General features: G+C 41.7%; 1 protein-coding gene across 1 annotated transcript in view; it reads left to right on the forward strand.

Annotated features, from left to right (window-relative positions):
• LOC123364410 (macrophage mannose receptor 1-like) overlaps positions 1-24,963 on the forward strand; it is a 60,109-nt gene that overhangs the window by 30,298 nt on the left and 4,848 nt on the right. Inside the window, exons 16-27 of the mRNA XM_045006533.1 lie at positions 102-137; positions 238-407; positions 1,542-1,609; positions 5,362-5,462; positions 8,569-8,711; positions 10,317-10,431; positions 11,537-11,685; positions 12,890-12,992; positions 14,271-14,503; positions 18,167-18,332; positions 19,783-19,935; positions 22,855-22,971. Of these exons, the coding sequence (XP_044862468.1) occupies positions 102-137; positions 238-407; positions 1,542-1,609; positions 5,362-5,462; positions 8,569-8,711; positions 10,317-10,431; positions 11,537-11,685; positions 12,890-12,992; positions 14,271-14,503; positions 18,167-18,332; positions 19,783-19,935; positions 22,855-22,971 (1,554 nt within the window). The remainder of the gene's footprint in view (positions 1-101; positions 138-237; positions 408-1,541; positions 1,610-5,361; positions 5,463-8,568; positions 8,712-10,316; positions 10,432-11,536; positions 11,686-12,889; positions 12,993-14,270; positions 14,504-18,166; positions 18,333-19,782; positions 19,936-22,854; positions 22,972-24,963) is intronic.

The raw sequence follows: 24,963 nt of genomic DNA on the forward strand, positions 1-24,963 counted from the left end.
TTCTTATTCCACATTAAAATTATAATTACAGTATTAATAAATCTCATTGACAGAACATGCGTGAGATATATAACACATTCAGATTTTATTTTATTTTACAGGAGCAACATTAAAACCTGAACCAAGTACCACATTTGGTAGGTTTTGTATTTCCTGTTGCCAGAAAAATGTTACCATATAATGATTCTAACCTGTTGTAGAGACACTGTATATGTGCCTTCATTATGTATCTTGCAGAATATACATATAAAGTCAGTGAAGATGGATGGATTATATATGAGGACAAGGTGTACTACTTCAGCCATGAAACTTTGCCTATGGAAAAAGCCCAAGAGTATTGCAAGAAGAATTCTGGAGATCTTGTTGTCATTGAGGGTGAAAGTAAAAGAAAGTTTCTGTGGAGATATGTAAGAAACATATTTACTACTTCAGAAATGAGTAATTCAGTGCAGCACACTGAAACACTTCTCACAATCTGCTTCTGAAACATTGGAGAGAGTGTACTGTCATGCCATATATCTGCACCACCTTGTCAGGCCCTGAAGGTAACATCTAGCAAGGGTCAGGGCTTGTTTGTACTTGGAAATGTACTGAAATAAGTACTCTGAAACATTTATCTTGGTATAGTTCCAAGTGTGGATAAGTCCTCAGCTTCTTTACAAGAAGTGAAATACAATGCAAACTAACTGTTGCTAACTTCTAGAGCTGTTCCTTTGTTAAACTCAATAGAATTTTGACTAAATCAGGCATGCAAAAATCTGACATTGAGTTACTGAGCTGTCAGCACATGTGAAAATTTCGAAGTGGTACAACCATGGGATACAAGGGAGCTGCTGAAACCTCATTCCATATAAAATCATGGAGTCATGGTCTTGTTCTGAAAGGTTTTTTCTCTGCTATTTTGCAACATAAATTGTGGTGAGGTAGAGAAGGAGGTGGTGAGCCATGGATTTACCATTTTAAAGGCTTTTAACTGAGAATTAGAGTTGGCTGGGAAATTAGTTTTTTCAGCAAAACAAAGTATTTTTTATGTTTGTCAACAATGTTCTTTGATATTTTTGTTGAAAATCTAAAAGATAAAAAGAGTTGGGTTATTTAAATTGAAACCTGGGCATTTTTTGATGGTGATTTTTCCCCCGCAAAACTTTCCATATTGTAGAAAAAAACATTCTATGACAATAACAATAAAAATATTGTGATGGAAAATTTTCAACCAGCACTTATGAGAACTCTCCTAAACTCTTCCAAAATGTTTGAATCTTTTGCTTCATTTTAAAATTTGCCAGCCAGGTAAGTTTTCCTATATCCTCGCAGCTTTTCCTCTGTTTCATTTTCATCCTGCTCTACTTTTCTTTTTTACTTTAATATTGGCAATCAGGTGAAGGACTTGTAGTCTTCAGATATAATCCATAATATGGCAAAGTGCCTCCACCATCAGCAAGTTAACAAATCATTGCTGACTATGCATGCTGTACAATAGGCACTAAACCAGAATTACAGCTATTTCGTTACATTTAATTAAAATTTTATTTTTGTTTTAGAGCTTCTATAATGACTTTGGGGACTCTCTTTATATTGGTTTACGTGTGAGCCTTGATAAAAAGTTTAGGTAAGTAAACAATGAACGTCAGACTTGTAGAACGTAGTACAAGTATTGTACTTAGCAAAGCTGTCCCTAAAGGGGCTATTACAGTTTCATTTTCAAAGGGGGTGGGGGTAAAACTTGTTTGGGTCTCAATCTTGACGCAATATTTCCAGAATATAATTTTTTTATTTAGAAAATAAATAAAAACATGTATTTTATAGACGTTGTTATAGACCAGAGAAGTTGTTAGTGGATAGACAAAAATATTTAAAAGTTCAGCAATTTTGTTTGATTTGCAAAATTGTTTCTGCAAAGATACCCATCTTAGCTAATCCCCACTCTTGGAGCTGTACCCCTGTGCAGAACTCAGTTCCAAATTTTAATCAGTTAGTTCTCAGCAGTGAGCCTTTTGCATCACTCCTTCTTACTTCTCAAAGAGTCAGATCTTTTCTGGCCATGGTTGATTATGGGTCTCTCCTGTGATCTCAACTGGCACTCTTAACCTCACATCCACGGTGCTTCATCATGTGGTTTCTCTGACCCTACATGTTCTTTAGGCTTTGGTGTTTGTTTCCTTACTTCGCTGAAATTTTTTTTTTTTTAGTTTCAGATTTTCACCTGTACACTGACTAATTCTCAGGTCTTGTGCTTCTGGCATAGTCAACAGTGCTGGGGCTCATCTCCTTTTATTCAAAACCTGTGCAGCATAGATGGCAGATATAATAGGCCAGGGGAGGCTAAGCCTCCCCTGCAGCGCAGCCGTCAACTTGCTGTCTTTGAAAGCTGTGGTGGCCCTGCCTGTACTCTGCCCCAAGGCCTCCTCCCACTTTTATCCTGTGGCCCTGCCTGTGTTCCACCTCTTCCTCCCCCTGCTGTACCTCTCCCCCGAGGCACCCACCACTCGTCAAGTCCCTCCTCTCCTCCATCCCCCTACCCTGAGGTGCCAACCGCTCACTGAATCCCTCCCCTCCTCCGCGGAGTGGAACAATGAAGCGAGCGGTGGGCAGTGGGGGTCTTGTGGAAGGGGGATAGAGAGACTCAGTGAGCAATGGGCGGGGGGGTCTTTGGGGGAAGGGGTGGAGGCAGGGAGGGACTCGGTGACCGGCGGGCAGGGACGCCTTTCTGGGAGAAGAGATGAGGAGGAGAGGGACTCAGCATGTGGGATAGGTCTTGGGCGTGTGGAATGACACAGCAAGCTGCAGGTGAGGGGGCCGAGTATGAGCGGAGCCAGGGGTGGAGTATGGGTGAGGCCTCGGGGGAGGAGGTCAAGCTGGGGTGGAGCAGGAGGTGAGACCATGGTCCAGGTACCGGGGGAGTTTCCAGCACCTGGGTCAGCCTCCCCAAATGCCAGAGCCATGCAACACCCATGCTGTGCAGAATGTCTTTTCCCCATGTTGACATCGTTTCCCTATATATTAGCATGCCAGCTTCAGCTCCAGAGTTCACTGTGAGCCATCAGAGACAAAACTTAATACCTGTGAGTTCACATTCCTTACCTAGTAGGTTATTTTCTGGTGGCAGCGATTTCAACATCTAGAGTGAATAAGCTACAGACTTTGTTGACTTATTCATTTTCTTACAAAATTCCTCAGTGATTGTATGGACAGCCCCTGAATTTCTCCCCAAAGTGTCGGTGAATTATATTTTCCCATGTCAATGGGGATCCAAGAGGTCATTCTCTACTCCCAAGGTCTGTCTTTTCCTACATCTTTCTTTTTCCATCTATGGCCATGGACCGAGAGAGAAAGTGTTATGGTGCCATCTACTGGGACATTTGCTTATGAATCACAGCCCCTCAGCCTCATCTTCAGCCACTCGCTCCACTACTCAGGGTGCCTCATTTGTGCAGATGGCTTTGTTTGTATGACTTTCATTAGCTTTAATGGAAGTCCATCTAATGGACTGTAGCTCCAGTGGCAGTCCTGCCTTCTGGAGCTACTGCTTCATACACCCACTGTCTGCACAAATTACTTACTGGAAATCTGTTTGCCACAGTCTATTCTTCTCCCATTCTGTGTTTCACTCTCCTCCTTGCTTGGTGATATGCTGCTACTTGTCAGTTATAATAGTTCTCTCAGTTTCTTGCATACTGTTTCTTCCTCTATGGCTCTGGAAGTGTCGCTGACAAGAAACAGTATGTTTACAGTTATGCATTGTGTGTTGCATTTCCTATTAGAATTTTACTTGTAGAGACATCCAGAGAGTTGTGTTGGCTCCAAAACTGGGAATGTTCTGAGCTGGGTATCTTTGAAGAAAAGATACAGATTGCTCACTTGTAGCTGATGCTCTCTGCTGATAGGCAGCCTTGGCAGATTACTTGCCCATCTCCTCCCCAGAGAGCTGAGACTTTTTTTCATTTTTAATTGGCTTTTATTTTGGGAGTATTTCACCAGCCTCTAAGATAAGAAGTGATTGTGGCATTGCTGAGAGCATCATGCATACAGTGAGGGTGTCTGAGATGCCCTCTACTGGAGACTGTCATTCTAGACCTGCTTGGGGCCAATGTATTAGACCTTTGAGTTGAGGAATCTTCCACTAAATTCACATGTAGGGGCCCTGACCCAACAACCTACAGAGATGTATATGTCCAGAGAACAACAATTACAGGCAAGTAATTATCTCAGCTAGCTATTTTAGTGATGTGTTGTGATCCATGAACTCTGAGAAAATATGCAGGTGGGGAAATAGAATGTATCAATATGAAATGTATTAGTATATCTATCTAAATAAGGTACATATGATATTCGTTTAACACCGAGCTGTTATACTTTAAATGAATGTAGTTATTGTGAACACGGGGCTAATGTAAATGATAAAAACCAAGAGAATATTCTCTACTTGAGCTCCAGGACTTTGGTCATATGATTTCCATTAATACGAATGAAAGTCACACAGAAAGCTGTTGTTAGATGTTAGATGTTCTCTGTGTGCTGTCCCAGCTCTGCGCAGATAGTTGGCACAGCAAACCTCGATTGAGCTGCCCAATAACCACAGACTCAGTTTGTAGTGAGTTGTGAAGGCACTTGGTCAGGTTTATTGTCAATGAAACATAGCCCTAATGCCCTTGTTCAATAGTTACAGGTAAACTAACACATGTGTGCCCGTTGCAATGGACTAGCTCAGTTAATGGTGAGATTTTCCATTATCCCCTAAGCCAGCCAAAGACACTCCCTCTGAGACTTCATTTTATACCCCAATACAAACAAGTTATGTACTGCCCCTCTGACATAGTTACTGCTCCCTGACGTGGGTTGTTACCACCTATTACCTCGTACATGTTGGTTGAATCAAAACATCTCTATCCATCACACTGTCATCCTGACCTTATCTTTAGGAGGGGTCAGTATGTTCTCGTTATCTTTGGAGGGGAGTATTTGTACCATACTTGGTATGGGGTGTTCTGGTACCACCCTTCTGGAAAGTGTTTGTGTGAGCGTTCTGTGCCTAGCACTTCTTAGGAATGTGTGTGTTTCTGAAATATCTGCCCTGTTCTTGCTAGATTCTGTGAGCAGACCTGTCTCTTGCTCACAGCCTGGCTTTGCTTTATATCAGCAAAACTTTGACCACTACTTTAGCCCAGGCTTCTGGCTTCCTATCAGGCATCTGATACAAGGGCTTATGTCTCAGACTCTCTTCCTACTACAAAAGGCATGTTCACCAAGCTGACTTTTTGTTGTTGAGCTAGAATTTTTGTAATGTAAAATCAAATGATTAATGCGGCCGTAAAAAATAAAAATGGATCTATCCAGTAACTACTGCTACATTGTTTCTTTTAGCTGGATCGATGGAACCCCAGTAAACTATGTAGCCTGGGCTCCAAATGAACCTAACTTTTCAAATAATGATGAAAACTGTGTGGTCATGTATACACAAACAGGTGAGTATAGTAATATTTCAGTGTCGTAACAGCTCTGCAGTGTGTGACATAGAAGTGTGTGTGATACACATATTTCATGTAAAGTAATTTATTGTATTAAATAGGTTGATACTGAGTGAGATTTTCAACAGTAGCTAAATGACTGTGGAGCACAAATCACACTAAGACAGTTGAGACACTTTTAAAAAAAAGTCACTCTTTGTGCATGGCAGTGTACTGGGACTCAAGAGACGTGGTTCGATTCCTGGCTTTACCAGAAACTTTCTGTGTGACCAGGGCAAATCAGTTAAACTCTCTGCCTCAGTTTCTATCAGAAAACAGAGACAATAACATTTTATCTCTCCTACAGTTTGTCAGATCTATTTAGAGCATTAGCTTTTCAGGACAGGAACAGTCTCTGACCAGGTATTTGTGTAGTCCCTAACAAAATAGGGCCACTACCTTAGTTGGGACCTGTACATACTACGATCACATAATAATAACAATTTATAAATATTTTATAATACAGAAGATGGGGGAGGAGAATTGATATCTAATATATTCAAGTCATGTAGTCTCTCTGCACCTCAGTCCCTCATATGTAAAATAGAGATGAGAATAATACTACTACTTCCCTGTCTTGCGAGGATAAATACATTAAAAGTTGTGAGGTGCTCAGATATTATGGCAGGGGGATCATATAAGACTCTTAGAGTGATAGAGATAACATACTAAAACAAATTGCAAGAGTAGTTAACCTACTGTAGTTCTATAGTAGAAAATGATTTATATGCCACTGCAGCTCTATCTTTGTATGCATATAAATGATGGTTTAATGTATTAAATCACCTCAAGAGGCAGCTTTAACTCACATATCAAACTTTATAAGCTTTTTTTGACATTTTTCAGTCATAGTTTAGTACTGTTTGCTCACTTAACCCACTTCCCTCCTTTTTTTTCCCTCCATTCCTTTTTGATCTGCTCTGTTCTTGAGTACCGGCTAGCTGTACAAAGCAACTCCCTGATAAACAGGTGTTCCCCTATAGGAATTTGTTTACATATAGCCACTGCATAAGTTTGGCTATAGAATGAGAGAGGGGCTTGTGGGGTAAGCACTAACTGATACTGCTTCAAAAAAGTTCCAAGATCACTATCCCAAGCATAGGACATTAGTGGTGTGGCTGTGTGGAGGCAAACACTTTAGGAGAAAAACAGTTACGAAAGGTAACTTCTTTTTATTATGGGAAACAGGAGGACTGTGTATGAAGTAACTCCTGTTTATGAAGATTGTCTTTAATCCAGTTGTATGTCATACATGGAGACTCTTTAACACCTTTCTGTTAGGGCTAGTAAAAAATGTCCTTGAAAATTGTTTTTCAGTGGAAAATTAGGGTTTCAATTATACGACATTTTTTGCAAAAAAGGGTCTATTTTCATAGAAAATTTGGATTTTTCATCAAAAAGTGAACACTCAAACTTAAAAAAAAGATGTGTGTGTGTGTCTGAAAACCGAACTCTTTTGATTCTGAATGTCACTGAGATGCCACCTGAGCACTGTAGTTGGGGAGTCTCATGTCCTTATTCTTCTTTATGGGCTGTGCCCCCAGCCAGACTTCATCTCTGCTGATCCACCTGGGCCATGCAACTGCATGGTGCACTTTCCCCTCTCAGCAGGAGACGTCGTCTGACCAGGAAGCCTGGCCTATAGAGGAGAACGGGTAGGTGTTCAGATGAAATATTACACATGTAGGGTTTTTTTTCCACAAACACTTGAAATTGTCCATGGAAATTATGAAAACAATCTTTCTTTTCCAACAAAATTTTCCTGGGAGCTGTGACATTTTGGGGACCACCCAGATCAGTAAGTGGCTCTCTCACCACCCTGCCTTGTAAATTAGGGGCCTTAATACTATGCTGTTATGGCTCAGGGCCCTGAAACCAGTCCTCCAGCATAAAGGTCTCACCCTGGCTTCCACCAGCCTAGTCACTCCTTGCAGAGTGTCACCAACAGCCCTACTGGTCCAGAGTCTTCCTAAATCCGTCCTTCCTGAGTTCTTGACTACCAGACACTCGGACTTTTCCCTTTTGGTTCGTCACCCCTGAAGGTGTGAAAAACAGCCCACTCCCCGTTATCAGTTCACTTTCATACACACGCTCCAGACATTTTGTACAACGGAGACCTGCTTGGGAGAAACATAAACAAAAACATACTTAATAGAAAAATCACAGATTCAAAGATGAACGAGTAAGGGGAGCAACGCATACAAATTACACAGAAAATACACATAAAGATGCAACCGTAGGCATTACGCTTTCTAATTAGATACATTCCCTTTTCTAGTACAAGTTACCTTTTGTCTTTGAAGAGTTTCCCAGCAGTCCCCCTGTCATAAAGTGGATCCAGCATTTCACATACAGCTTCCCACTTAAAGGCCTGCTCCTCAGTTTCTGGATACCTTTCACTTCAAATCCCTTCCCTTCTTATAGAGTTAGCAGGTGTTTCTTTGTTTGTTTTCTTTTTTTTTTCAGTTTTCTCTCAGATTATGGTGATTCACAGTAGGGGAAATTCCCTCCTTTCTTAGTTTTCCAAAACTGGCGATTTCTTTTCCGTTTCAAGCTGTTTCAGTGTTGTCCCATTAACTTTAATGGCCCACCATTTGCCTTTTCCTGGTTGTACAATGTTAGGTACTTGGAATATTCTTATCTGCCCCTCCCTGTCTGATTGTTTCACCGCCTTGTGGTGAGGTGGAGGTGAAGTTGCACCAAAGTTACAATTACAATTTTCTCTCTCTCTCTCCCCCCATATGCATACATGCATAACCATAACTTGTATACATATCTCACAGTGACAATCAAGTTCAGAACATTACAAGCTTTCATAAATGACCTTCCTTGATATATTTTTTATAACACAATAACATTGTATACAACAAGCTGATTCAATTGTTTATTCTTTGGGATTCATATCCCCTGTTCTTCCCCTAAGGTGTCTGAACCCTAAATGTTGCAGGAGGAAAATCCCAACTAACTGTACTTTCTATACTGTAATCACCAGAAGAAGGGGTAGATTTTCATTCCAGTCTTCATCTTGTCCAGTAATTTACTTTCCATATTTAATATGCTCCAGGTATGTGGAATGATCTGAACTGTGGTGCTCCAAGCGGCTTCATCTGTGAAAGGCTCAGTAATATTACTCGTTCAACAGTTGCTCCCACATCACCTGCACCTCTAGGGGGATGCCCTCAAAATTGGTTTTTGTTTAATAACAAGGTATAGTAGCAAACATCTTCCATACATTTTATTTGCAAAGGAACCGAACAAAAATTTATATTTTTGTCTTTTATTATTGTAGTATGGGTTTAGATGATCTGAAGTTGTGTTCTGATTAGCTGATCAGGCCATTCTGGTGACATTATATCCATATTTAAATAATCTAAGAAATGAGTTTGAGAGTTGCTATAGGTTTTAAATGGCTTAGGCCCCATTCCTGCAATTACTTTGCAAATGCTCAATTGTAAAAAGATTGTATCGCTAACCAAATGTGTGCTGTTTTGTCTGTAATTTATACTTGCTTTTATGCATGTTCAGTGAGCAAAAGTGCCAGCTGTCAGCATGAACCGAGAATGTAAAGCTGCTTCTCAGCTAGAATGAATTAGAAGAAAAAAATCCACAAGTCTGTACAAAGCTCCCTCTTTCCCAAAAGGATGTATTCAGAATTGCAGAATATAAATGCATGCCTTCTGGAATGAGTGTACATTGATTTGGAATTGCCCACTGATGCACAAAAAGCAGATATTTATGCAAGTACTTTTTGTCTCTCCACTGTGAGACAAATGTAGTGCAACTTTATATTCACACCCTCCCACCCTCTCTTGCCTTGTTCTCTAAGATGCTGGTTCCAGATCATCCAAGAGACAGTGAAACTGTACAGAGTTCACTGTGGTGAACGATCACCTACAAGGTGTTAGCAGCAGCAGCATGTGAGAACATTGCCTTCTAGTGGTGGAGCTGCAGCTGTATCATCCTAGCAAACTCAAAGTCACATTTATACCAACTAAAAATTCTTTGAATACAAAGGTGTCAGCACTGTAGGAAGAACTTACTGTTACTACCCTGTATGTTATGGCCTGAAATGCTCAAATGAACAGAGATTGCACAGAAGGCTACAGGTTACTGTTCCATGAGACATTCAAAATGTATTATCCACATTCCCTGTCAGAAAAATGCACCAATAGTACAAATACTTTACCATTGGTTGAAAAAGGTTGATAGAAGAAATACAAAAAGTGGGCGAAAAAATTAACTTTTACTTAAAATGTTCAGGTTAGATTCTTCCATACTGGGACTGCAAGAATGGGAAATTATTTTCTTTCATCGTGCTTTTACCCCTCTCCTCCCCTTCCTCTCCTCTTCCCCCGCTTTGTACTGGAATCTTCCTGTTGGATGAGGAGGGTTATTTAGAGCCAGGATCAAATTTATTTTGTTTGTTCACTGCTAATATGTATATTTACCTCACCATTTTTAACAAGCCAGAGAGTATTTCTTTATCTTTAGTCCTTTAACTGATAAGATAAAAGCTTTTCCTCCTCTTTTATTATATGCTTCCTTTTTGTTATCTTACAGCCATATTCTGTTCTCCTAACCACTAATCAGTTAAGTTTCTCACTGGATGCTAAAGGAAAGGAGCTTTTATGTTAGTTCTCCAGTGTGCATATTTTCTTTTTGTAGATTCATAGATTTTTAAGACCGGAAGAGACCATTAGATCATCTAGTCTGACCTCCTGTACAATGCCAGAAATTGATCTTGTTCATTTCAAATGTTTTTGATGCAAAATGGCATCAAATTACAGCCTTCAGCATACTTTTCTTTTTCAGTGTTTCAAAATATTCGGCTCCAGTGAAAATGAGAGACTGACGTGGCATGCTGCACGAACAGCTTGTATAAATTTGGAAGGAAACCTGGCTTCCATACCAAGTGAAGAAGTGCAAGGTGCAATATATAGTCCAGGGGTGGGCAAGCTTTTTGGCCCAAGGGACACATCTGGGTATGGAAATTGTATGGCGGGCCATGAATGCTCATGAAATTGGGGGTTGGGGAGGGCATGAGGGCTCTGGCTGGGGGTGCGGGCTCTGGGGTGGGACTGGGGATGAGGGTGTTGGAGGGTGCTCCAGGCTGGGACTGAGGCTCCAGATGGTGCTTATCTCAAGCAGTTCCCAGAAGCAGCAGCATGTCCCCACTCCAGATCCTATGCGGAGGTGCGGCCAGGCAGCTCCCATTGGCCGTGGTTCCCAGCCAATGGGAGCTGCGGGGCCCGCACTTGGAGCTGGGGCAGCAGCGTGTGGAGCCCCCTGGCTGCCCCTATGCAGAGGAGCCAGAGGGGGAACATGCTGCTGCTTCCAGGAGCCACTCAGAGCAGGGCAAGCCCCAAAACCTGCTCTCCGTCAGGAGCTCAAGGGCTGGATTAAAATATCTGGCAGACCGGATGTGGCTCTTGAGCCATAGTTTGCCCACCCCTTGGATAGGCATTTTTGTATTAGATGAGATATCAGCTAATCTCCTAACATACAAGTTAAAGATTTAAAGCTTCAGTTTTTATAATAGAGCCTGCTACTTTTGCTTAAAACTAATAATTAATGGACACTTAAGTTAGCTGGGAAAAATGTAATTTTGATAACATTTGTGTGCATGTATCAGTGGCTTTCCTAAGTTGCCTTTTTCGAAGTCTGAGCATTGGAGGAATTAGTAGCAGATAGACTGGTGTTGCAAGTGTTGTAATACTAATATTTGAAACTTGGAGTTTGTCCTGTGATAGATTGTGTTTTTAAAATCCAAAACCACATGAAATCAGACTGTGCACATGCATAAGTATCATTCAAATTGATTAAATATGCAGAATCAGGCTTAGGGAAAATGATAGCTAGACACACCCGACTTCTGATTTAACTGCCAGGGAAACCATCTCAGCTATGAAGTTGCTGGTCTAAAGTGATAAATCCATTAAAACAATCTTGTTTATATTTTATAACTATGATTCTAGCTCTGGATATTCTGGTGTCTCCATGCTTCACTTGTAAAAATGTTTGTTTTCCTTCAGCCTTCCTCATCACCCACTTGAAGGATGCTTCAACTGATATCTGGATTGGACTGAATGATATAAATTCTGAGTACACATTCCTATGGACAGATGGAAGCGGTGTCTACTATACAAGCTGGGCCAAAGGTTTCCCAAATTATCACAGTCAGGTAAATGTGGATTGCAAACGATCATTAAACCATCATACATTTGATAAGGTCAATCAATCAAACCATATATAACTTGCACAATTTATTTCTTATGTAGGCTTATTTCCATTAACTTCTTGTGGTTGAGAGTAGAATGGTAATGCTCTTTTACTAGCAGAAAGGGATAGCGATGTCAGCTTATAGTAGAACCACCTGTTTGGAGCTTCATTTTCAAATATTCCTTTGCAAAAGACCAGAACTATATTTGGTTGGTGCTTTACTAGAAATAAAGTATTTGCAGATAGTAAATGTCACTCTGGGGTTTTATTTAAACTTCAGTTTTAGCTTTTCTCTATGATACAATATGAATCCAAACAAATGGATGGAATAAGGTCCATATTCTGCAAACCTTACTCAAGTGAATAGACCCATTGACTTCACTGGGACTAGTCAGGAAACTCACACGGGTAAAGGTTACAAGATGGTCTGACAATAAGTCTGTAACTTTTGGAGCCTTATAAGGGATTATTAGAAGGAATTATAAAATTAAGAGGATGGTGTATATTTATAAATATCAGATGCAGATATGCACTCGTGCATAAGTTATCATGAAATACAATTGTATGAATAAAATCCTCAAACGATGAGGAATCTGTGCCTCTTGTTTTCTTCTTTTTTTTCCCCATGCACTAACCACTAAACATTTCTTCAGAATAAGCTTCTGCTGTGGGCTTTGAAATTTTCCCTAGCATTATGTCAACTTATTTTAATAGCAAAACATAATTGTGTGTGGTTCAATAATAAATGAAATGGCTAATGTGGAATAATGGCTGTAGTTCCATTTGTTGTGCTCTTACTTTATTGTCTTGACTAAGTATGTCTCCTTTTAACAATAAAACCATATAGCTGATAAGTGATCTGAGGCGAATGGGGTGAGTGGTCACAACAGCACCCTGAACAATAGAGAAGTTGGTTTTAAAGGGCTGCCCCTTGGAAGAAGATGCGATTTGGAAATGCCATCACAACAACACTATCAGTTCTACTGAAATATGAAGCAATTCAATAGATGATTAGATAATGCGGACCAGAGTGGATATAAATAGTGACAGATACATAGCTGATTGAACCACCCAAGATATCTGGGTCTGCAGATCCAGAAGGAAGAGGATTGTTTCTTGCTTGCTGTTTATTTATTCTTACTCATTTATGTATCATTTCCCCCCAGGCTGATTGTGTTATTATGATAAAGGACCCCATTGAGGAAGCAGGGAAATGGAAAGATGAAGACTGCCAAATGAACAAAAGCTACGTATGCCAGAGGAACGCTGGTGAGTTCTTTCTCACCAAGCTTCCAAGTTAATTGCATTAAAAACTTGACTGTGATTTTTAGATTGTCTTTATGGTTCAAATGCTGACTTTCCACATACAGCACATCACCTATGGCGTCCACATGAAATGAGTTTCACGGCCTTATGTGTTAACATTTTAACAAAACAGACACGTACACTGATCTCTAATACATGTAGCAGCCTGGCCTATAGAAAAGCTAGTGTATGCCATGCAGCATCCTGATCTTACATAGATACAAGAATGGGAGCGCCCCAAGGGCCAGAGCTGTTTCTCCTGCAGCCTGGTCTGACCTGGGACCCCTCCTCACAATGACGAGCAGCCCAAAGAGCCCCTCTGCTACAACCCACCAGAACCATGAGGATAGCATGACTTGCTTTGGATGGGATGATTAGGTTGGGTGATGTGGAGCGAGGTGGTTTTGAAAGGGTTGGATTAGGAGGAGGAGGAATTTTTTTAAGTGTTTAGTGCTCAAAGACGGTAGGGATGGATGCTTGGAGTCTGTTGACTGATGTCCTGTGTGAGAGAGGGTGGTGGTTTGTGGATTAATTTTGGGGGCAGGGTGAGGGAGGTGGAGGGGAGGCAGAGGGATAGTGTTCGGCCCCAGATTTTGAAGCCTAGCCTGGATTATATCCCCCCCTCTTCATCCTTTCTCTGCCCATTTACTGTTGGTGGGGTGTATTGGCTCTGCAGGCTCTGCTCCTCCTCCCATGCCTTGGCCACAGTCCAGCTAGCTCTGACATGAGCTCCACAGGGATGGTTAGTGGGTGGGAAGATTGTGCTTCCACTTAGTACATATAGCGGCATTAAAATTAATCACAATCCAGTGCATAGGGAGCCAAATGAGTATAAATCCATGGGAGAATCTGGCTCAGTAGTGGCCAGCCAGAGCAACAAGGACCATGGCTTTTTATAAAAGAACTCCGAGTCATGTTTTTTGTCACTGAAGTCATGGGTGGGACATGCATCCAGTCTTAATTTCTAGTGTCAGGGGGTAGCCGTGTTAGTCTGTATCCACAAAAACAGCAAGGAGTCTGGTGGCACCTTAAAGACTAATAGATTTATTTGGGCATGAGTTTTTGTGGGTAAAGCGTGGTGTTTTACCCACGAAAGCTCATGCCTAACTAAATCTATTAGTCTTAATTTCTGTTAGTGCTACCACTCTTAAGTGTTTGAATACTGCAGACATTTGTTGTTCAGTGGAACAATAAGTCCATGTACTAAAAATTACCTTTCCATGTGTTTGTTTTTCACTACAGACCCTAAATTATATAATTCCCAAACAACAGTTCCAGTCTCTGGCTTTACCCTTTATGGTAACAGTAGCTATTCACTCATCACTTCCAGAATGAACTGGGAAGAAGCACGAAAGAACTGCAAGGCTGAATACTCGGAACTTGCCAGTATTTTAGATCCCTACAGCCAGTCATTCCTGTGGCTACAAGTGTTAAAAATCGGGCAGCCTGTATGGATAGGTCTTAACAGCAATGTGGTAAGAACATCAAATAACTGTGAATATGATGCTGATGATCTATGTCAAATCAGACCTCCCCCATTCCTTACTCAAGTGTTGTCTGCAGTTATTACCAAGGGCTCTGCTGATGTGCTTGCTTTTGTCTCATAGCTGAGCGGTGATTGTGAAAGAACTCCTACTGTTCCTGTTACCATGCTTCAAAAGCAGCTTAAGCTATAGCTAGGGAATGGTGGGAGCCATGGAAATGGGCATGGGGGAGACACAGAAAAGGGTGTATGAAGAGGAGACAAGCTGCAGATGGAGTTATATGCCTGTGGAAACACAGTAATGTGAGGAGACCAATAGGAGAGTGGAAGCCATCAAAGTGGTGGGGGAGGGAGAGAAGCCATGGAAGAACATGCGGAGAGGTGCAGATGGGGAATCCTGAGAATGGGAGAAGGGACGAACCAACAGCAGGTGAAAGGGGATTGTTTTCCTTTTTAAAACAATGATTTAGCAAAATGGTTGAAGATCCCCCAAGCCTCAAGGCCTGATTCACTGAAGCTGGTGCCTGACTGATAATGAGGAAGGGCAGGAAGTGTTACTGTTGTTTGCCCTCCTTCAGAATTTCCATTGAATTGGAACAATTTTGAACTCCAGGGCGAATGAAATGGGAATGCATTAACTCATCTTACCACCTAGCTGCCCGGGCATCACACCATTCCCAGTCCATGCCACCCACTTTGCATTTCACCTGACCCCCAGACTATTGGCAGAATGTGGGCCACTTCAGGCTGCCTTCTTGGCAGACTTCTCTCCACCAGATGCCTGCAGATGTATAAAACTTGGGCTTGGGAACACTTTGGGCTGAATTTACTGCAGAGGCCGTTGTTTGTTCCAGTGGCTAGGGCTGCAGTGCTACCACATCTGTTTACCTACATTCTTAATTAGTTCTCACATCCATTTTGTTGGGAAGCTTTACTCCCGCCGTACTTTGAAGCAGGGGTTTAAATCTGACAGGGGCTGGGGTCAAGGATCTGCTACTTGCCCTCCCCATGACAATCTGCCCAAATTTGGCTGAGTTATTAGCCTCTGAAAATTTCAGTTCACACATGCTCAGCAGGGACTTGTTAGAGTTTGGCAGCTAAATTATCCAAAGATTCCATCTGCTGTGGGCATGCTCCATTCCCTCACTGTGTCTGCGTGCAACCAGACTGAGCTTGTTCCATCCCTTCTCCTCAGAGCAATTGCGTGTGCTCCATCCTTAGGCTGCAGGCCCAGAGCAAAGACTCTCCCTGCAATGCTCTGCCTGCCAGTCAGGGGCCACCGAGATACCAGGCACAGGAACCATGAGCAGGGAGCTGACCTTTCTTGTGCTCTCCTTGCTTGGCAATGAGCAGGAGGAGTAGGAGGAAGCATGGCTGGAATGCACAGGGCTGAGCAGCTGGGGACAGTGCACAGTCAACTTGTGAAATTCCTTGCCTGAGGAGGTTGTGAAGGCTAGGACTATAACAGAGTTTAAAAGAGAATTGGATAAATTCATGGAGGTTAAGTCCACTAATGGCTATTAGCCAGGATGGGTAAGGAATGGTGTCCCGAGCCTCTGTTTGTCAGAGGGTGGGGATGGATGGCAGGAGAGAGATCACTTGATCATTGCCTGTTAGGTTCACTCCCTCTGGGGCACCTGGCATTGGCCACTGTCGGTAGACAGAATACTGGGCTAGATGGACCATTGGTCTGATCCAGTATGATCATTCTTATGTTCTTATGAAGATACTGGGGTGAAGGGGTCAGACTGAGATAAAGAGTTGGAAAGGGTGGGCAATGGAGCTGGGGAAACATGAGGGACTGGAACTGGGTCAAGAAGCTGTGGCAGGGGTAGCAAGGCAGGGGGATGGGGATGGGACAAGGAGTCAAGAGAGGCTGAGGGGGTGGGAGATTGAGATAAGGGTGCTGTGGTTGAAGAAACTAGGATGAGGAGTTCAGGAAGGTGGAGAACTAGAATAAGAGGCCGGGGGAGGGAGGCTGACAGGCTGGGTCATGGGCAGGCTGGAGAAGCCAGGGCAGAAGGGGGTCAGGCTTGGGGATGTCAGAGGCAGAAAGTCAATGACCACTACCCAAGAGTCTTGAGCCTCAACATTCCACTGATGTCAGCAAATTGTGGCAAAATTGGCTGACACATGTGTGCCTCTTTTCCCTGCAATGGCTGGCCTACATAGAGGATAACAAACTACTACTGCTGTCAGTCACTCTGTTAGCTCAAGTAGCGGAGGTCTGTGCTATGGAGCCAAAGGTTCTAGCCCTACCTATAAGACCAATGGGAATCAATATGGCTCCACATGGTGGAATTTGTGTTTTTTCAGTTTGCTTTAAACAAACAAAAAACTAGGAAAATACATTTAAAAAACAATGAATGTTAAGAACATTGCTTGTGCAACCTTAATTTGGACTCCTTCCACCTGTGTGTTATGCTATAGTCTTTAATCATATGATCAAATGCTATTTTTTCCCACAGTATCCCTGCTTCATTCAGTGCACAGCCTGGAAAGTGCTCATTGAATGACTTGGGGCTGTGCAGTGAATGAGGCTGTTGTCTGCAGGACCAATGAGACATATGTTGCACACGTTAGAAGGTATATGGTTGCAAGGATGGTCTCATGGTTTAGGTAATAGAATACTCCTTTGGAGAAATGGATTCTGTCTCTGCCCCAGAGTTCCTGTGTAATGCTGGGCGAGTCACTAAATTAACATTTTCACAGGTGGTCAGTAAGGCCATATCTACATGGGGCTACTCAGAAGTTAAGGCAAATCAACTAAAGGTGTGAAATCAATGTGCACAAGTTAAAGTGCATTAAACTCACGTGTAGATGCTCTCACTTAGGAGTACAGTGACCTTAGCTCGCTGTAACTTAATCCCGCTTTGAGCATCCACGTGGGAGTTTAATATACTTTAACTTATGCATTTTAACATCACACCTTTGGCTGATTTGCCTTAACTTTCCTTAGTGTCCCAATGTAGACATGGCCTTATTGTGTGTGCCTGTTTTCTGGGTGCCCAACTTGGGATATTTGGGGCTTATTTTGAAGAAGTCCTGAGTACTCACAACTGCAACTGAAGTAAATGAGATCTGTGATCTGAACATATAAAGTGCTTTATAATGCTAAGTTACCTGAAAAATCAGGTCATATTCATCTGTCATGGGCCACTCAAAATTAGTGAACACTTTTGACATTAATGTCTCTGTGCACCAGTTCCTGATCTGTCAAATGGGAATAATAATATCACTTCACCTCATTAATGTTTATGAAGCACTCAGATACTATAGTGATGAGCACCATAAAAAAGCCCATTAGAAAATGATTAATTCTGTTTTCAAAGCAGGATTTGAGTAGTGTGCCATAAATAAGGCCTGGGGACATATATTGAACAATGAGGATAAAATCTAATATTGAATAATTGCCCATTCAGTGAGCACCATCCATTCTGTGCCCTGAAAGAAGCAGGCATCCTGTGGAAAAAAATAGTGTGTGATCATGTAATTAAAGATGATATCATATTGCATACCCACAGGGGGTCTGAATTAAGATTTTATAGACAGACTTATTTCTGACATTTGAGTGCGTGAGTTTGTGACCGTAATGTTCTTTTTTTAAAAAACAGTTTTTGGATGCAATATTATCTTAATTGTCTTTTGTTTTTAGACTAGTGGCTTTTACAAGTGGGCTGATAACTGGAGAATCAAGTACTCTAAGTGGGCCAGTGAGGAGCCAAAACACAACTTGGCCTGTGTTTATTTAGATGTTGATGGGACCTGGAAGACAGGGTCTTGTGATGAAAATTACTGCTCTGTCTGTAAACGGTCTGATGGTAAGCAACTGAATTTAGCAATTTTAATTAGTGAGCTTCAAGTTTAAATGCATTCAAGTCTTGATTATCACTACAGTAGAACCTCAGCGTTATGAACACCAGAGTTATGAATTGGCCAGTCAACTGCACACCTTGGAACTGGAAGTATGCAATGAGGTAGCAGCAGAGACCAAAACAAACAAACAACAACAAAAATCAAATACAGCACAGTACTGTATTAAATGTAAACGACTAAAAAAAGTTTTAGTTTTAAAAATTACAATTTAAAAAAAAGATTTGACAAACTAAGGAAACTTTCTGTGCTTGTTTCATTTAAATTAAGATGGTTAAAGGCAACCTTTTTTTTCTGTATAGTAAAGTTTCAAAGCTGTATTAAGTTCAGTTGTAAACTTTTGAAAGAACAACCATAACTTTTTGTTCAGAGTTACGAACATTTCAGAGCTATGAACATCCTCCATTCCTGAGGCATTCATAACTCTAAGGTTCTATTGTATATATAAATAATGACTGTGACTGTTGACGTGTACTCTGCTCTAATATTGGTTTCTTTAAAGGAAATAGTCATTGATACAGTTTCTTGGTGCCTGACAGATGCTAACTAGTGAATTCTAAACATTTTTCAAAGTTTATTCCACAAACTAATTGGTGCATTATGCCACTTTGTTTTCAGTCTGTAAGCTGTGGACCCACTGTTGAATCCCTTGCATATCCAAATACTCTGACTTGAATGAGAGTTTTGGATGCTCAAGAATTTCAGAATTAGGCCTTTTCTACTCATCTACAAATCTGTCAATCCAACAGGAAGTATCAATGGAGATTTATTGGAAAGTCTAATATCAGCTGCCCCGGCTTCTCGGTCCCCTGCCCCGGAAGCAGGGTCTAGCCGCCTGCGGCTCCCAGCTGGGAGAGGGTTCCATTCTCATCTTGGCTCCCAGCCAGGAGCAGGGTCCAGCCACCCAGCTCTCCAGAGCAGTTGGGGGGCAGCTGGGTTTTAGCTGCCTGGCTTTCTTGTCAATTTCATGGCTCCTACAGCTGATGTAAGGGACACAGGGTCTACACAGATGCTGTGTCACCCTAACTACACCGACATAAGTCCTACACCTCTTGTGGAGTTGGAGTTATTATGCTGGTATAGTAGGGCACTTACAACAGTCGGACAAGGCTGTAGTGTAGACACTGACATAGTTAGACCAACATGAGCTGCCTTGTGTCGACCTAACTGTGTTGTGTAGACCAGGCCTCAGCTAAAGTCAGTGCAGTTACCCCAATGGAAAACCTCCACAGCAGAGTAGAGAATCTGGCCCAGATCATGAACTGTGACTATCTGAGGTTCTTTTTCATGGTATCACGGTCAAATTAATAGTGGCTACTTATGGTACAGTATATATGTGTTTTCAGTAACATATCTGAGAAGCCCTTATTGATTTCATACAGCATGGTTTCTTCTCAGTTTTAGCCCCTACTGAACTTCCACAGCTCCCTGGAAAATGTCCTACATCTGACATACGCAGATCTTGGATTCCCTTCCATGGTTACTGTTACTACATTGAGTCCTCAGAGACGGAAAGCTGGCCGCAGTCTTCCATGGAATGTGTTCGATTAGGTGAGTGTCATCTTTAATTAGGACCTAACAGTTTCCTGCAGGCTCACCGCTTATTTTGGGCACCAGCCCTACTATCTGTCCCCCAGCAGTTTGATCTTATCTTCAAAGTGAAAAACTGGGGCACTGGAGGGAAGTGGGCGGGTAGGAAAGAGGTTGGTGGGGAAAGTGGAATTAAAGGAAGGCCCTTTCTCCCCTTTCAAAATGAAAAACTGGGAAACTTTACAGTAAAGGTGAGGGTAAAAGAAAACAATATTTATCTCTCAAGCCCCCCCGCATCCTCTTACTGTCTGCCTTTTAGCTTTCCTCGGTTGATGAGCAGAGCCACCTAGTTAACTGGTTAATCATTCAGTCCTTAACCAATTATCTCCCTAATTTGCTCCATGTGGGGATGCTTACCAAATACCCAGAGTGGTGAGTCAGCCTAAGGCTCATCTCACTCCATCACTGGTCTGAACCTGGCATAGGTTGAGAGTGAATGACATTAGTTGCTATGTGATTACTGTTTGGTGGTGAGACATAGTGCACTGGCCATTCGGGGTTTGAGGAGGGAACACATCTGGGCTGACAGTGTCCTGGTCCCTAGAAATAAAACCCACTACCCTGTACCTATATAGGGAGGAACCAGGATCAACAAGGATTAAGAGGCTCCGTTTACTTGTAAGGTGGCATTTGGTATCCTGCCAGTTAACCTAGCAGTAGGAATTTAATCAGCTGACTTTCCAAAGGAAGGAAGCTGGGAGTTCAAGATGCAGGTCTGCAAGGACTCTTGTCCAGGTACCTGGGAAAAAGCAGATGTATTTTGGACCCTCTTGGTTTCCTTTTACTTGTTTCAATTTAATGACTGTAAAAGGGGTTCCTGGTCTGTGCCAAAATGAGAGAGGTTCTTGATATTTTGTTCTGTTAAAGTCCTAACGAACTGAGCACTTCAAGAAGAGGAGATTTGGTTGTTAGCCACAACTCAGAATTTTATGTGGCCTATGTGAAATGAGTTGGTGGTCTCAGTTTAATACTTCTTAGATGTTGGTACCCTAGTGTGGGAAATCCACCATAAAAGGAAAAGAACCTAATGCTGGTCTCTTGTAATAATTGGGCCTACAAATTTACCCTAATTGTGAGCTCAACTGTAAGAAGTGAGTAAAGGTTTATAAAATGTCACAACGACCTATGACAATAAATGTTAATAGTAAAAGGTACAAAAGGGGGATGGACTAAATTAGTCCAAACAAAAAGGCTTAGTGATACAATTCTAGGACTGTGCTGAGATGGTGTCTGGTAAATAAGAGACATTTGGGACTGAAAAACAATTAACCAAAACTGGCATGTTGGTTATTAGACCTAATTGATGGATAAAATAATAAGGGGAGGGGCTATTCCATCCAGTGTTCCCTTTTGTGGTCCATAAAAAGAAACTTTTTGTGGGGAAAAGCTGGCTACCAAGATGCTGGCTCACTGAAAGATGAGAGAAGGGGAAGGAGCAAACTTTACCATCATGACTGCCACCGCCACCATCTCCTGGGATCCTTGGAGCTATTGGGCCTTCACTGTACTTTTGACATCCTGAGAGAGACCTTCGTCAGACAGAGGGACCCAGATGACACTGGGTCACTGCTACCAGCTTTAGTGAAATCTCAGCCATGACCTGGGATGTGAGACTGTGTCTCCACCACATGTGTCCTTTTCCTTCCACACCTTATTTTTTTTTCTAGCTCTCTCCATTTTCCTTCTGCTTAATAAGGATCTGGCTTAGCCAGCAAAGACTGCATATTTTGCAACATTGCTATAAGGGCAGCTAAATGCAATGCTCTGGGCAGCCCAATAGTGGTACAAGTTTGCCAGGTCTCAGAGTGGCTGATAAGACCTTGTGCTATGCCTGTGTTTTTCCACAAGTAAAGTTGCAAGTGAGAGTCAACAGATACATAAACAATATTTTCTGTTTTAGCTGTTCTTTTCTTCACTCTTTTGTTTTGTCTTCTAGGAAACATAATTAGACTTTAACAACAGCTACAACAGCCCTGTCCATTTCAACTAACTTTTTCTCCCCCACAAAAATGAGTTATTACCATTTTTAATACCATCTAAGAGACTGTCAGATGATGGGGCAGGCAGTTATTTTTAAAAACTCTCTCCACCTAAAGGGAAGGGGAACATGGAATACTGTTAAAATGGAAGACTTGCTTAATACTTTACATATCACATGCTTTAACCTTTCTCCTCCTTGCTTTCTGTATCTTTAATAAAAGGTTAAAATATGTTAATGACGTGTTTGCCAAGGTACTAAGGTGTCTGAGGACTCTGAATACTAAAAGTTTAACTCTGTTTAATGTTAGACAGTCACAGGATTATGTTAATATGTTTGATTCTTGGGTCCCACTTATTCCATCTACATGAATACAATAGATGTCAGTATTGAGGAAACTGGGACTATGGTGGTAACAAGATCATCCCCTTACCTGGCATATGATGATATTTCTTATTTCCCAAAACAGCTTCTCTCTTCTTTCTTGTTTTGTTTTGTTTTTATCCCCAGCGCAAGAGGAAATATATTAAAAAAAAAAAAGCTGCATTTTTCTAACTGCATTGTCTCTGGCCCATTAAACGCAGGGAAGGATTGGGGTTAATTGAAAAAAATGGAGCATGCAAATACAAAACTAATATAAGATATGTATTGCCTGGAAATAACCAGCATAGCTGCTCAGAGAAAAGGATGTTTTCCTCTAAAGAGCAAAATGCAAGGGCTGTTACTGATCTGTTTCTGGAGCTCTCATTGACTTCAGTGGCAAAAATTAATTATAGTCTATGGCTATTTTAAATGTTTCAGAAGGGTTAAGAAAATGTCATCATGATTCTTTCAAGGGGCAGATCATTTTCTATGGTGAAACATGCTTAAATTATGCTTATTTATTAATTTATGTTTTGCAGGAGCCTCTTTGATTTCCATAGAAAATATGGCAGAAATGAATTTTCTCTTGCACCATTTGGACACATTTGCAAGTGACTCAAGACAGTTTTGGATTGGAATGTACAAGAATGTGGATGGTAATTATTTAACTTTCAATAGTTATTTAAAAATATGTACTCAAACAGAAGATGGAAATCTGATGTCAAATGTTTAATATTTTTCAATTATAGTACATAAAAAGGAGAAATTATCCAGAAAGATGACTGCACATTTTATATCCCCGTCTCTCTCTCTTGTAAATAGAAAAAAGTACACACCTACATTATTTCATCCAATTTATTTCATTTCACTTTTCTTTCATTCCCTTGACATTTAACCAAACTTAACAGCACTTCAGTTTTTGAAGAAACCTCGGTGTTAACTATTTATTCAGCAAGAGGACGTTCTGAAAAGTTTGCTAAAGTCTTTTAAAGAAATATATTTCTGTATTGATAGGTTAGGATTGTAATGCTGTTTTGTGCCTGTGAAGCCACAGCCTGTTGTGGGGAGGGGATAGGAGGAGGGTTTCTGTAGCAGCAACTATTCTTGCTGGTATTTCGTTTGAGCTAGATGCAATACCTCCAGAAGCCTTGGAGAGCATGTATAACAGCAGCCTTTGATATACCATTAATACCACTGCAGTGTGAGGTGAGCATTCTGCTCCTTGCTGTCTGGTTGATCCTGGATGGTGCAGAAAATAGACAGGACCTTACCAGTTTATTCCTTTTGGGCCCACTGGATGTTTTCAGCACAGTTTCTGGTACTAGACTTTCTTAGTCCTAGGCACTGGAACTACAGCTCCCATGAGGCACTGCAACAGCATTTCTGAATTGAACTGTTCAGTTTTCAGTCACAAGTTTTGGCAAAAAGATTAGTTTTCAGTGAAATTATTTTGGTTTTTAATTTGCTGAAAGCTTGAAAATTTCCATGAATGAAAACAATTTGATTTTCATTTTCCATCTAGCTCCAAGTCTAGGCACTGTGATCCTTTCATCCTTGAGACACAGGAAGTAGCAGCTATTCCTGCTAGCTGCACCTGAGTAAGGGAAGAGCAGAGGACAATAGGTATATTTTTTAAGTCATCCTGATACAATCAGGCAGAATTAACTAAGCCAGACCTTGCAAGGGAGCTGATTTTTCTAAGTCTTGGCTCTGATGCAGAGCCAAAACCTCAGGGGCTGCTCAGATCCCTGCATCTGAATGACCATAGAGAATACACGGTGCGGGATCCTAGTGCAAATTCTGGTGCAAGTTCAAAGTACTGGTCTTAGTCTTTAAGGGTCAGTGGGCCTGGCCATTTCATTCATAGTTCACTGAGGCAGCTGTGCTCCTCTAGGACAGCAACCTGTGGCACTTGTGCCACAGATGGCACAAGAGATGATTTTGAGTGGCACTCACAATGCCCGGGGCTCTGCTGCCATCCCAGGGTCTCGGATGCCAGCCCCCTACTAGCCGTCCACCTGCCCCGCTCAGCCCGCTGCTGGCCCCAGCTCCCGGCCACTGGTCCCGTGGGCTCTGCTGCCATACTGGGGTCCTGGTCTTTGACCCGGGGCTCTACAGCCACCCCCAGCAGTGGCCCACTGGCCTCAGCCTTGGGCAATGAGGGGTGCAGACAGGGACAAGAAAGGGTGCAGCTCAACACTCCCACCTTAAAAATTGTTCCAGCACCACTGTACTGGGATATTTTTAAGTCCTGATTTGCTGCTTACATCACTATCACATTACGTGGAACAGCACACTGCGTTTGACGTTGTGCGTGCCGTCTGTTGCAATTTTTTTTCCACTGTAAGTTGAGGGGTACTTTTGACAAAATGTCAGCTCCTAAGAAAGTAAAGTTAGATGTCCATTCGTTTCAGTCTTCTTGGACAGACACATTTGGATTTATTCAAAAGAAGGACCATGCTGTTTGTGCTTTCTGTTGTGAAAGTGTTGTTTGTTGCACATCAAGTGTTCAATGACATTTTGAAATGAAGCACAAGAAAACCTTTCTTGACGAAGCAGACAAGAGTGAATCAATCAAAAAGGCAGTAACAGGATATGAGAAGCAAAGCAGTGTTTTTAAATGCTAAAGTGTAAGTAAAAATCAAGCC

This window comes from Mauremys mutica, chromosome 2, assembly GCF_020497125.1.
Source record: "Mauremys mutica isolate MM-2020 ecotype Southern chromosome 2, ASM2049712v1, whole genome shotgun sequence".
NCBI lineage: Eukaryota > Metazoa > Chordata > Testudines > Geoemydidae > Mauremys > Mauremys mutica.